General features: G+C 35.9%; 1 protein-coding gene across 1 annotated transcript in view; it reads left to right on the forward strand.

Moving 5' to 3' along the window:
* Positions 1 to 13859, forward strand: part of brp (ELKS/RAB6-interacting/CAST family member bruchpilot) — a 182703-nt gene that overhangs the window by 109985 nt on the left and 58859 nt on the right. The window contains 1 exon segment of the mRNA XM_074180862.1: positions 6378 to 6433. Coding sequence (XP_074036963.1) covers positions 6378 to 6433 — 56 coding nt within the window.

Genomic DNA, 13859 nt, shown 5'->3' on the forward strand with positions numbered 1-13859 from the left:
CGAATTTTGAGAATAAATTATCGAATACACCTGAGAATATATCATGTCTGATGAAAATCAAGATCATCTTTTTCACAAACGAATGAATTAGTTCAGGGAAAAATTCCAAATTATACCTCATTTGAATTTTTCTTTTTCCTAACAACATTTTATGAACCATTGACTTTGTACAGATATTTCTATAGAAATAAAGATATGAACTTCGTAACTTCCAACCTATGTACGAGGTTTTTAGTTTTAACAGATTTTCACGAAAAATTACAATTTTATCCTCAGTTCAATTACAGTTCATCTCTGAAACTGACGTATGTTGAACATAATTCATTAAAAACTTTGCTATCTTCATGAAATATTTCAGAACTCAAGAAATTTCTTGAATAATCTACAATTGAAATAACAGACTGTGAAATGTCAAATAATATTTATCCGCAGCCTGAATGGGTATCTAATTGTTGAATACAAAAAAACAACATTAAATGTTATACCGTTGTCTCTATATGAGAAATTCAGGTATGAGTTTGTCAAAATGAATAAGTGAAAGTGATATGAAAAATCACTGCAGCAATGAAATCGCATTGAATCTTCAAGAATACGTTTAATTTTCACCGTGGTTTGCATATGTATTGAAAAAGTTGAAATCATAGTTCTGTCCTAGTTATGACACACAGCTAGTACCCAAATTTGTAAAAATTCGCTCTGGAACAGAAGTCAGACGAACATACTGGATGATCGATTGATTTTGAGGTCATTGAACAGTACGATAAATACTAGTCCTAACTAAACATTTTTCAGTCCAGATCGAGGTTCTGCAATCACTGAAATTATTTTTCCTTTTTATTTCACTCATTCTCAGACCGATACTTGGGCTGAAGGAAGTACTATGAAACAAATGTTTCATAGTACTTCCTCATCATTCCATTCTATTCAATATGTTATTCATTCTAGAAGAAAGAGTTGCTGATAGTTCAACATAGTACTATATTCTGATTTTTCTTAGAGATTACATTATTGGTCTACTTGAAGTTTCTATGAGAGAAAGATTCCATAAAGAATACATTGCAGGATAAACTATAGTGTTTTGGCTGATGAAAACTCATTATATGTAAATTTAGTGATTTTTCACTACTTTCTTAACTCTCATGCGTTTTCAATCATCCTATTCATCGAATAATCATGGATTTGGTTCTGACATAACTCAAGAGTAAATAGTTGTGACGTATATGTTTGACCACCCTGTATATCCGACGGTGTCGGCGGCTAACATAGAGAAGAAATATGAGTCTTTAGGCATAGTTACAGTGCTAATGCACATTCTGATAACCCCTCTCCTGGCAAATAGCACAGAGGAGTTAGGTGCACTTTAGAATGAAGGTGTTAGATAGAGTTCTTGGATGAATTTAGGAAAGAGGTCACATCATCAAAGATTTCCAAAATCAAGTTGGGTATTTCTCTCTTCACATTCCACTTAATTACAGTTCCCAGAATAATAAAGTAAAAGTTTGTTCATCAGATTGAAGTAAATATAGGGTAAAAAGATCCTGAAGTAATAGTAATAATAAGTGATTCATTACAGTACAAAATGTTTTACGGACGACTTGACAAAATACAAGTCTGGAATATAAACAAGCATTATAACATACAGTGTGTAAAAGCCAAATGGAATAAATTCATTATCACGGTTACTGTACGTATTTAAAAAATCCCGAAACACGTCAAATGTAAATTATAATTTGACATTCTTCAATGTAAAGATGTCACCCCTACCTTCAACCCCCTTCGAATGACAGGAAATGGATAGTACAGGTTTGTGATACATCGTTTGAAATTTTCTATTCAAAAATGTTATCGCTTTCAAGTCTATTGCAACAATTGAGATGGAATAAATTATAATCATGTGGTTATCGAAATTCAATAAAAAATACTCAAAAACTTGAATGTAATGCATGAAATGTAGAATACGAAAAAGGATTATGTATGTTATCGAAGTAGATGTTCAAAATGTTCACCACGAACGTTTGAGCAACATCCTAATCTCAAATAAAATTGTCTTCTAACATTATAAAACATAACAGACGTGACCGACCTATTCGCAAGCGTCATTCGTAAGTCATTCAAACCTTAAGGTTCAATTTTGTACACATTGTTCATTATATATCCCCATAAAAAAATCTAATGATGAAAGATCAGGTGATCGCGATGGCCATTCAATCGATCCTGGCCTCCCTATCTACAGATTGAGAAATGTTGTGTCAAGGTATTGCCGGACATTAACTTAGTAATGTGGTGGTGCTCCATCCAGCTAAAACCAAATCGTATTCACTGGACCTTGAGGGTTTCCTGGATCAGGATATAGATCTGCTAAACTTGAATTGACATCATTATGAAAGTTACTTTTAATGATTTTTCATGGTTATTATCAAAATATGGTAATATCGTGAAATAATGGAAACACCTTGTACATTTTCTACAGATATTTAGTGAAATTCCTCATCATCATTCTCGAGTGAAAACGGGTCAAAAGTCAAAACCGAAGCGTTATTGCTTTCAAAAACAGAAAGTATTGTGACGGATAAGTCGATTTACTGGACAGGATGAGATTAAGAATATGATACTTACCCTTGTTGAAATATGTTCAATATATACACATTTTCATTTAGTAAATTGTACATTCTAAAATACTTTCTCTACTTAATTTTTCCAATATATCGGAAAGTTAATCCAGGTGTAATGGAATAAATGAGTTCTACTATCTGAATGACTTGTCCAGATACATAATTATATTTTATATTATAAAAACGACCTGACAGAATCAGAATAAAAGACGATTGGAGAGAAAGAACTAGAAACAATAGACATGAAGGATATCACAAACGACTATAAATTGATTTGGATAAAGTAAAGAAAACCCATTATACTCTTTCCTGATGAACAAGTTATTCAGAGGAAAATGGTAAAAGAGTAACATTCCAAGTATCAAATTCACTAGTTATTTCAACACCAACAGTACTTCTATTGTGTTATGTTTTGAATCAGATTTTCAATTTAGTTTTTGCCAAATGCCACTCCTAAATATGGAATTTTTTGCCAACTGTTCTTTAATTTATTCGTGAATTGAAATATCAATGTTTCTATGGCAATCAAAGTTGAGTTTTTCGATGCCTCCATCACAAATTTCGAACAATTACTATGAGATTTGAGATATTAGAGCTTCATATTTTTTTCACAAAAAATCATTCTGACTTAAATCGTCATCACAGAGTTGCTCTGAAGTGTATCTATTATACCTAGGGAACTTAATAGTCGGTCGGAAGCAGGTCGGTTCGACGTGGGTACTTTGTTCACTGACTCGAATTGACTGCCATGTTGGTCGGTGGTTCAAGCCCCAGGCTGAACGATCGATTTTCCCTTGCTATCGTCCAACCTGTGTTAGGAATCACACGTTGAAAGATAAGACCTCGTTAATCCTTAACTCGCACAAGTTTTAACTTATGAGGTTTGTCGTTTGTAGGGGTGCGACAGCTGGTTAACGAAAAAACATATTTTGAACAGATTTTTCAAACAGATATATTTTCATGCAGTGTTGTGAAATCCTCATCAAACATCTATGTGGATAGATCCCTGTCTAATTTCAAACTCACATATAGTTCAGTTTTCATATAATTCATTTTTTTTCTTACTCATATTTGTATTATTCGTCACTAAAATCTTCGAAGTAGTAATGAATATTACTGGAGTTTTTTCCCAACACCAAAGATTCAATCTCCCACTTGAAGATGATCACTTGGTGATCGAAACACGTGTGGATGTGTCAAAATAACGGTTGGTGTTGGTAAAAAACTCCAGTTATATTCATGAACGTTATATATGAACGTTGTGATCATGATAAAAACAAGTAACAACTGTACAATTACAAGACATATGAATTAAGTGAAAGCTACAATATATATACGTTAAATGAGGAGTAATCATAAAAAATTTTTCATTTGAGAATGAACGTGGTGATCTTAGGTTAGAAACCTAAGCGCTTCGCTGCTATCCCAAATAACTCCAAGGAATTGTTCGTAACTAGTCAGCAAAGACTACCTCTCTCTCTCTCTCTCTCTCTCTCTCTATATATATATATATATATATATATATATATATATATATATATATATATATATATATATACATCGGAAAAGTCTAGGGATATTTTTATAACATACTAAATATCATAAAAATAAATGCATGAGGTCGTTTAATTTCGATTAAATTGGTACACTCGACCACCCTGTAGATTTCTATGGGTTGAACAAAGCCTGCAAAAACGGTAACTAATCTTTTATCAAGTTTTTTACAAACTGTAGGTTTTCGGCTAAAATGAATAATCTGAAAGTGTCGAGTTTGTACATTCTATGCAGTTCTTGCTCAGCAATTAAACTGGAAATATTGTGCTTTAACATGGAACGCCATCACTTACCATTGGCTGAGATGAATAGAGCTGTAGGGCTTCTTCAAGGTGGGATGCGACAAAATGATGTAGCTCTTTGTTTGGGGGTCTCCCAAAGTGTTATCAGTCGATTGTGGCGGCGTTTCCGTGAAACTGGCAGTCCAGCCGAACAACATCCAGGGCGAGGACGCGCTACAACTGCAGTTCAAGACCGATTTTTGGTCTTAACCGCAAGAAGACAACCGACAATCACAGCACCTGAGTTAGTTAACGTGTTGCAGCAGACGCACCAGGCAACCATTAGTCGTGATACTGTCAGAAATCGATTGCATGAAGCAGATCTCCACAACAGAAGGCCACTTAGATGTCCACCTTTGTCGAGAGGCAATCGCGGTAGAAGATTAGAGTGGTGTCAAGAACATCAAAACTGGGATGCAAATGATTGGGCCACAGTTTTGTTTACAGACGAATCCAGATTTGATTTCATCTAGATTCTCGTCGAGTAAGACTGTGGAGATAACCTGAAAATAATGAACGTTTGAAGTCCAGGAAGTCCACACATACAGAGGTGGTACAGTAATGCTATGGGGCGGAATCATGATCGGCGGCAGAACCGATCTCGTTTTTCCAAATCGCTCCCTCACAGCTCGACAGTACCTCGACACCATTCTTCTACCTATTGTCCGTCCGTTTGCTGGTGCTGTTGGGAAAAACTTCCACCTAATGCACGATAATGCTCATCCACATGTCGCGCGTCTAGTGACTGACTGGCTCACCAACGAAGGAGTTGATGTATTGCCATGGCCAGCACAATCAACGGACCTGAATCCCATCGAGCATGTGTAGGACATGCTTCAACGAAGAATTACTCCGCATATGGGGAACATTCACACAACGTTTCAATTGAGAGAGCTTTTAATCGCTGAATGGGCAAATGTACCTCAACAAGACATTGACAATCTCATTTTGTCGATGCACGATAGATGTAGGGCCGTAATAAACCAGCGTGGAGGCCATACTTTGTACTGATTCCAATTTTGTTTTTATTTTGATTTTTTTCGGGGTGCCAAAGAAGAGCCTTTTTTTCTTAGTTTTGCTTATATGCGCACTCAATTTTATTGACCAATCAATAAAATTTTTTGTCAGTTACATTCCGTCAATAATCACCCGTTAACTTTTTTTCCCTAAAGCGATCTAAAAAAAAAATTATTGTCATTTTTAAAAATATCCCTAGACTTTTCCGATGTTTTGAAAATCAAGCTTTCCGAATGAGGAACTTCTTCTTCTGATCACATCTCTAGATATACTAGTGGTAACACTGAAGACTGTAAGAAGTCAAGACTTCAAAAATCAGTATTCCATTCAAATTTTTATATTTCATCGCTAGCACTATCATCAGATAAAACATTTGATTGATATTGTCTACCGATCCGAAACAACAATCAATCCAAAACAAATGCAAAAAATATTTCAAACTGATGATTTTTGTTGGGGTTCTATGACCACATTCATAGTTATTTCAAACGGTGTGAAATACTATCAGATTTCATACTGCTCTCAAATATACCTCTCTTCTGCTCACTTATTTTTGCCCTGAATAGAAATGATAGAGCCTCGTTGTCATTTACTTTTACAGTGGCGTACGGCCATTTTTCACTAATTAATATTTTTGACTGATATGATATTACTTACTCACAAATTCCACCAAGTAATGCAGAAGAACAAAAATTATGACGAATGATTTATGACAGGAACAAACACTAAAAATAATGCGACTCCAAATGAATTACACAATTTTCACACAGCTAAGATTTGTTTGTGGAGAAATTTCAGCTTATTCTTGCAACCCACGAAAAATTTGGGGAACTGCAGTGATGTGACAAACTCCTACAAATTCATCTGAAAACTCTTGCTAGGACTAATGCTTTGGGTGTTGGGTCTGTTCCAGGTAAAGAGGAAGAGAGACAGATGTTCCAACAAATGCAGGCTATGGCTCAAAAGCAGGTGCTTATCATTCATTTGTTTTTTATCACTTGTATCATTGAGTCCTCGATTTTACCAAAATTATCTAATCGTTGAAAATTTCAAGCAGTATCGGGAGTTTATTTGCCGTATTACTGAAAATGGCAAACATTATTTTTGAAAAAGAACGTGTGTCGTTTGACAGAGTTATGAACTTTGTTTGAAACTGAGAAAAATTCAGTTGCAATGTTCATTATTCTCTATCGATATCAAATAATACTATAGTGCGCCATCTGTAATGAATTTACCTTGACCTTCCTAAGCACGAAAAATGCCCACCAAAAAGCATAATATATCTGTTGCGGAATATCCAAGGGATAAACTTATACAGTGAAAGAAGATATCAAGGTCGGCTAAAATTTATGTAGAAAGGTATAATTTTCAGTACTTTTCAATAGAGAAGGCATCACTTGTCATCACTTGTCGAGATGGCGCTACAGCCTTTTTTCGAAGTGATAAATTTTATGGAAGGGCAAACCGCTTCGTTCCCTAACGCGTAACGGCGTCAGTCTGTCTGTCTGACTGACTTCCCTTTCTCTCACCCATACTTCAGCGGAGGGCAGGCTCCTCTTCTCTTGGCGGATGGACGATCAGTGTTTAGTGTACGTTAGACATGTATTGTTGACAGTATTGAAAATATCTAACCAGCAAGCACGTGATATTCTTTTATTATGTGAAACGTGGTTCAAAAATGATGATATTAATTTCGTGTATGTACATTAACAGTATCATAATTTAATCCTATTAAAGTAACAATTGGCTTGAAGTAGCTATGATATATAATAATCAATAGAAGATTTTATTAATGAATACCCATTCCTCACATTATCATATCAATATACATAAAATTCAAATAGCAAAGTAAGCTTTTCTCAAGTATAACAATTCAATAATAAATACATCAACTCAGATCAGTTTGAGCTATCACTTCTGTCGGGTGTCTCGAGACGCACACATTATTTTAACTGATAGGTTTTTTTTGGATCGGTCGATATGCACTTTAAATTAAAAACCAGCACTCTTTCCAGTCACCAGAAATGCAATAATCTTTCTGACGCCTGTTGAAACAGCCAAGTTGACGTTTTCAGGGTATAAAGTTTTCTTCTTCAGGAGATGAAGAGTCGTGAAGAGAATTGCATAATATATAATCTTTGAGCTATAGTCACAGTTGTATCAGTAAACTCAACAAAAAGCAAACTAACAAATTGTGACATCGTGTGGCATTATAACCTTTGTGACGTTAAATGTTCAATTATGAAATACAAAAAATCATAACATATACTTTTTCGAAAGATCTTAGGCGCTGCTTTCTGTTCAAAATCTCGACTTTTTCTCTTCTGAAAATTTACTTGAAATAAGAAATTATTTGGCTCACATTTTACAGAATTTTCAATCGTTCTTTTTTTTATCTGTCGGTCTACTTTCATTTATACAGTGTGTATGTGTATAGTCTCCTCTCTTAACTTCGACCGGGGAAAAATTTCAGAGTCGAACAAAATAAAAAAAAAGAATCAATTTTAGTACTTTGGTTTGACATCACTTGCCGCCTTGAGGGCGCTTTCAACTCTTCTTTAATGGATTTTCTATGCAAATCTTACTTTTCTATATGCTATAATTTTTTTTAATCTCGATAAACGGTTGCGGAGTTACCGATGTTCAATAGATGAGTGTTAATTTCAAGGGCATTAAAGAGTAGTGTTTCATTTATACCTCTTTATTATAATTTCAAACATTGAAAAATAATTCTAGTAACTATTCAAAATATTCTCCTGACAGAAAACAGTATATTTTCGAGTTCATTTTTAACATTTTCGAATGCTTCTGGGGTAATGCTAGCATGAGTTTCGGTAATTCTGTCTCCGATTTGATATTACCCCATGAGAAAAATCGAGAAGACAAGTCTGGTGACCGAGAAGGCCATTCTAATGGGCCATTCTAATGAAGCTCCTGACGAATACTCAACAACCCTAGAATATGAAGTCAATATCTTCACCTACTACAAAATGGCGGAACATTTGATAATTTCCTGAAGACAAACACATTCAATATCGATATTTCTAGAAATATTCCTTTTTATATGCCATATGGCATTTCCAACAACCTGATAAGGTTTGTTCAATTTTTTTTTGTTGGAATGACACCAACCCTCACGTTTTCCGGGAAACACATACCCAATATCCAGAAAAAATTAACGTTTGGGCCAGAATATTGGGAAACCATATTGTAGGACCTCTATTTATATTGATCAAAATTCAACAGGGGAACCGTATTTGAATATGCTGGAAACGACTTTTGACCCTCTCATCACTGAAATCGTCGGAGCGAATCCTAATGAATTCGATATGGATATTTGAGTTGACCCGTTCAAAAATTAAAAGGGGGAGGCATTAAAAAAATTCACTGTATGTGTTTCACCAATATCGCACATTTTGGCGGACATGTTTTGTGGAGGCATAATGCATGGTCGTCGTACGCAGTTTATTTCCAATCCAGATATTATGACAGGAAATAGATATGTTCGAAACATTATTGAACCCATTATTTATCCTCTCCGAAATGAAATTGGAGCCAATTTTATTTTCATGAATGACAATGCTAGGCCCCATCGCACGAGAAGAGTACAAAATGCACTAGAGATTGAGACTATTCAAAGACTACCGTGGCCAGCAAATCCACCAGACATTAATACCATTGAGCACTTGTAAGATTTTGTTGAACGAGCCATCTCAAATAGAAATAATCCTCTTAGCTATCACCTTTGCGATTTTTCATCGTTTACTGATTCCATCAGAATCCAATAAGGAAGAAACCGTGTCTAATTCCCATGATATTGAATTCCAGGAATGCAATTAATATTATTGGTCGACAAGATGTCCTTTGAAATGTTTGTTACGTTCAAAACAATTTTCCTTAATTGAAATATATTTCGCTTGATGGATTTGATTCGAGAAATTATTCGAGATGATTGAACTGTATGAAATTGAAACTCTTGAGATATTTTGCAAAGTTTCTGTTGATATTCTCTGATAAGGGCGAAATAAACGAAATAAAAAATATATTTGGAACCACTTTGAAGTAGCATGAGGAAAGTTTGCTGGTTTTGAATTGGAAATATATTTTCCAAGAAATCAAAAGAATTCGTGGGGTGATGCCATTATATTCATTTTTTTGCAGGTAACCAACAAATACTAAAACTACATTATAAGGTCACTGAGAAAATAATTTTACAGTAATCAACTCTATGTTCAGAACTGATTTTTAGAAATATTTATCGAAGAATAAAGTGAAAATTTCTATATTACAGTCTTTGTACATCACGTCATTCAAAAATGAATTCAAAGTAATGGTATATCGAAATATTTTTGGGCTTCATGGAGAAATTGATGAATCCTCTTCTTATTGGAACCATATCTACATGAGTTGTAGAGACCCATACCCAATCTGATGGTTTCACAACTAGTTCTGAGTGTGTCGGCATTGATCTGCAACTGTGATGGAATTCAACATTATAATTGTCTTCATGAGCTGGCATAAGAGTAACTCTATCTCTTTTCAGCTTTTTGCCTTGCTCCTACTGTTTTGTTCCTTCATCATCTAGATTTCCACATCTCGATCTATCTTCACCACTCTTTTTGTTATAAATACTGTTTTCACTGTCTCTTATACTAGTGTTTTTCCTTAACTGATCGTCTCTATTTTTCACTCTGTCTCCGACTCTTCATCTTTGGGACTCTTTTTCCTTTTTCTGATTTTTTTTCTACTACTTTTCTATTTGAGCTATGTATAATCTTCTCATCCCTATATATCTATTCTATTTTTGTTGCCTCTCACTTCACCATAATTATTTTTTATGCAATTTCTGTTCTTTTCTCCTACACTTCATCTTTCGTATGTTTCTCTCTCTGTCTATGCCCCATTTCTTCTGCATATCTCTCTTTTTTTAAAGGGTACTGGTTACATAAAAATGAGCAGAAAATTTCACCAGGAAAAGATAAATACAAAAACATTGAATCATCATGATGGATAGCCTCCCATTATGATAACAAAATTAGGAAACAAAAATTGTATTGATGGAAATTGGAGAAATGATGGAAGATGGGAACAAGTATTTTTTCAAATGACAGGTAATTTTTTTGGCGTAACGTTGATACTTCCATCATCAAATTTGCCCGAACTTTGTTCGGAAACAAATTGGAAACCGTTCAGGAAAGATAGGATCTGAATAATTAACCTTTGCTGTCCTCAGAATGAATCTGAAACTCAAATCGGAGACCAAAAGTTACAGTTTGGTCTACCACAGCCATGTCAGCTCCAAATGTTTCGAATATCGTCTAAAAAAAAAAGAAAAACATATGAAAATTCATTACTCGAACTTTTCAGAATTCACTAGAACCTTTTTATTCATTCGGTTATTCTGATCATTAGAATGTATTCATCTCAAAATCATACCAGTTTTGCGCAATCAGGCCATGCAAATACAGAAAAGTGAAATGCATTATCTTTTGCATTGAATCATTTTGAGATAAACAAATTAAGTGGAAAAGATATTATGAAAAAATAGTTTTAAAGTATTTTATCAATAAATTTTCGGGGAAATAGTTTATACATATGGACCTAATTCGTCTAGTTGTTCAAAGTGATGTGAGAATACATCTGGAAGTTATGAATCCGTTCAGAAGGCTTCATTTCAGATTCACTGAAATGTCGTCATCCTGGATAGATATAATCCAGAATCGAAGATTCTGAAGAACTCTGAAATTAGTTGAATAGAACTGGCCGATATTTGATGAAAATCCATATTAAAAAACTAATCAATACAGTTTATTGTATGATTTTCACCATAAAGGGTTTTACAAAAACCGCAACACGTGTTTCCTATACAATAACTTCCTCAAGTTTATGCTTGAGGAAGCTATTGTATAGCGAAACACGTGTCGCGGTTCATAGTGAAAATCATACAATAAACTGTATTGATTAGTTTTTTAAATCTGAAATTCATAGAATTCACAGACTTTTATAATTGGAATCGTTTAAATTAGATCATTTTGCTCAGAGTACGCTAAAATTATTAAAATCGAGGACTCGATGAATGGCTAGTGTACGTGAGAGTATGTGTGACCGTGGTAATTGTTCATATATCATCTGGCACATGATCAAGATACCATGAGAGTTGGTGTACCTAGACAAATCTTCAGATCGTGAAATGAAACGTTCTGGACACACCAGCTTCCAAAATTCATTCAGCATGTTCGTTGTTATCATTTCGTAAATTTGTGGCAAGAACCTTTTTCATATTTTTTTCTATCGCCGAATCGAAGCACCACGGGATATTCGTCAACACCAGATGGAAAAATAGGGTTCTCATATTTCAATATACCAGTCAAAGGATATCAAGATTCAGGCTCTCGCGGTCATCTTTTGAAGCTGATTGTTTCGCCAGCGTGAATGGCTGGCATCTTCAGAGATCCATGTTATCACATACAAAAAAAAGATACGAGGCACGCATTTCGACACAGACCAATCATTTGCGGGCTATTCGGCCTGTCCGATCTGCTCAGATACGCCGAAAAATTTTCCAGTATACAGATTTTGTTGAACTTCATTGGTTTTTTCTTCAGGTTGAAATTGTTGCCATGTTCGTAAATCTCAATTGCCCCACGAACTACCCAGTTGTAAAAGTTTGAGGAGTAAACAAGGCATTGGGTCTCCTTGAACTAACCCTTGTGCTAATCGGAAGCAATCGACAAAGGATAGAAAATACCCCAAATCGAACACAGGAGCTCAGAGTTTTTCAGTATCCTGTAGCAAAGAGTGTATTGGCATAACCAAGCGTTGGCACAAGGATTGCTGAGCATGAAAGAGACTGCAAACTGAGACATATGAAGAAATCAGCTTTGGCAGAGCACCCGTTTGAAACGTAATGTTCAAACCATCTGAGCAGGTTGGAATGGCCGAACAAAACCCGTACGTGATTGATCAGAAGTGGTTCCTTATGTCTCCGGCCATTCATAAATTTGACTTGCATCCACGAGCGCGCCAGTGAATGACAATGCCTTATAACATGGAACTGGGCCCGTGGGTGTCAAAATTCGGCTAAGAAGGTGTTATCACAAAATAATCCCAGTTTACAACCCTTCGCCTAACTGTTTATTCCCTGAATCACTGAATGAACTGCTGATGGCAACCAACATTCCGACAATTGCTGCTGGCGACTTCACTGACAAGCAACGACTATGGACCAGAGCCGCTAATCGAAACGGCCAAGCACTCCATGCGAATGCCGACAGGGATAAATATCTTGTGCTGGGTTCGGATGGGCCTACGTACTATCCCGGGCAGACTAGGCCCAACGTTCTGGACATAATGATTCTCAGAAACGTCTACTTGACTAGCGAACTCTATGTTATGTCAGCAATGTATTCTGACCATAATCTGATGACCTCGATGAGACGGTTGAGCACGTCGAGCTCTTGGTTAATGATGCATTCGGAGCGGCCATTTCTAGGGAGGAGCGCCCGCTGAGAAGCTATAATGAGTTGTCTGCGAGATTAGATATTTTATACGTGAAAGAAACGGCTTGAGGTGGGTTTTTTTTCACAGAATTGCGGCTAATAGGATAGCCAACGAAGTACATCCGGAACGAAAGAAGGGAAAAGCTCTTGGAATCCATTGATCCTGGGGAATATTAGCTTTAGCGGATCACCCGTAGGCTGAAGACGAAAAAGAGTGCTCTCTCGCCCATTCACAAAGAGCGCAGAGTGTGCTACTTCCCCTTCGATAAAGCGTTGGTCTTTACCAACACGATGATTCTTCAGGTCCAGCTCAATGTTGAAGATTATAATGACATCAACCGTGACATTCTGCTGCAAAATCGGGTTTATTCTATCCCTCCAGTTTTTGTAAAAGAACTGAAAAGAATTTATTGAAGCCCCAAAGACCAAAAAGTCTCCGGAGGTCGACTCAATAACCAACATGCTCTTGAAGAGACTCCTGAAATGAAGAATCATTATAAGCTCACTGGCACTCAGGTACCTACTTTTACAGAAAGTGAAAGCATGCGGTTGTGTTGATTGAGAAGTTCCAAGGAGAAATAGAGAATCGAAATATTCTGCCTCTTTCGACATTTCGAATGGCTTCGACCGTGTCTGACACGAAGGCCTTCTTCACAAACTTCTTGAGTCCTTTATAAGAAGCAAGAGCTTTCAGCTCAGAGTTGAGGACTCTCTGTCAGATAGAAGGAGTATCTTTGTTGGAGTTCCACAGGAGGCCGTGCTCTCTTGTACGTTGTACTCCTTATATACCAGTGACCTCCGGAAATCCGATCGTGTGAAGGTATCTCTGTACACCGAATATAAGGCTCCCCTAGTCTCTTTTATAGGACATGAGTTCAGAGTCGTTTATATGCAAC

This window comes from Leptinotarsa decemlineata, unplaced genomic scaffold, assembly GCF_025532065.1.
Source record: "Leptinotarsa decemlineata unplaced genomic scaffold, Ldec_3_MD MMD2_tig00026307_RagTag_RagTag, whole genome shotgun sequence".
Classification (NCBI taxonomy): Eukaryota; Metazoa; Arthropoda; class Insecta; order Coleoptera; family Chrysomelidae; genus Leptinotarsa; species Leptinotarsa decemlineata.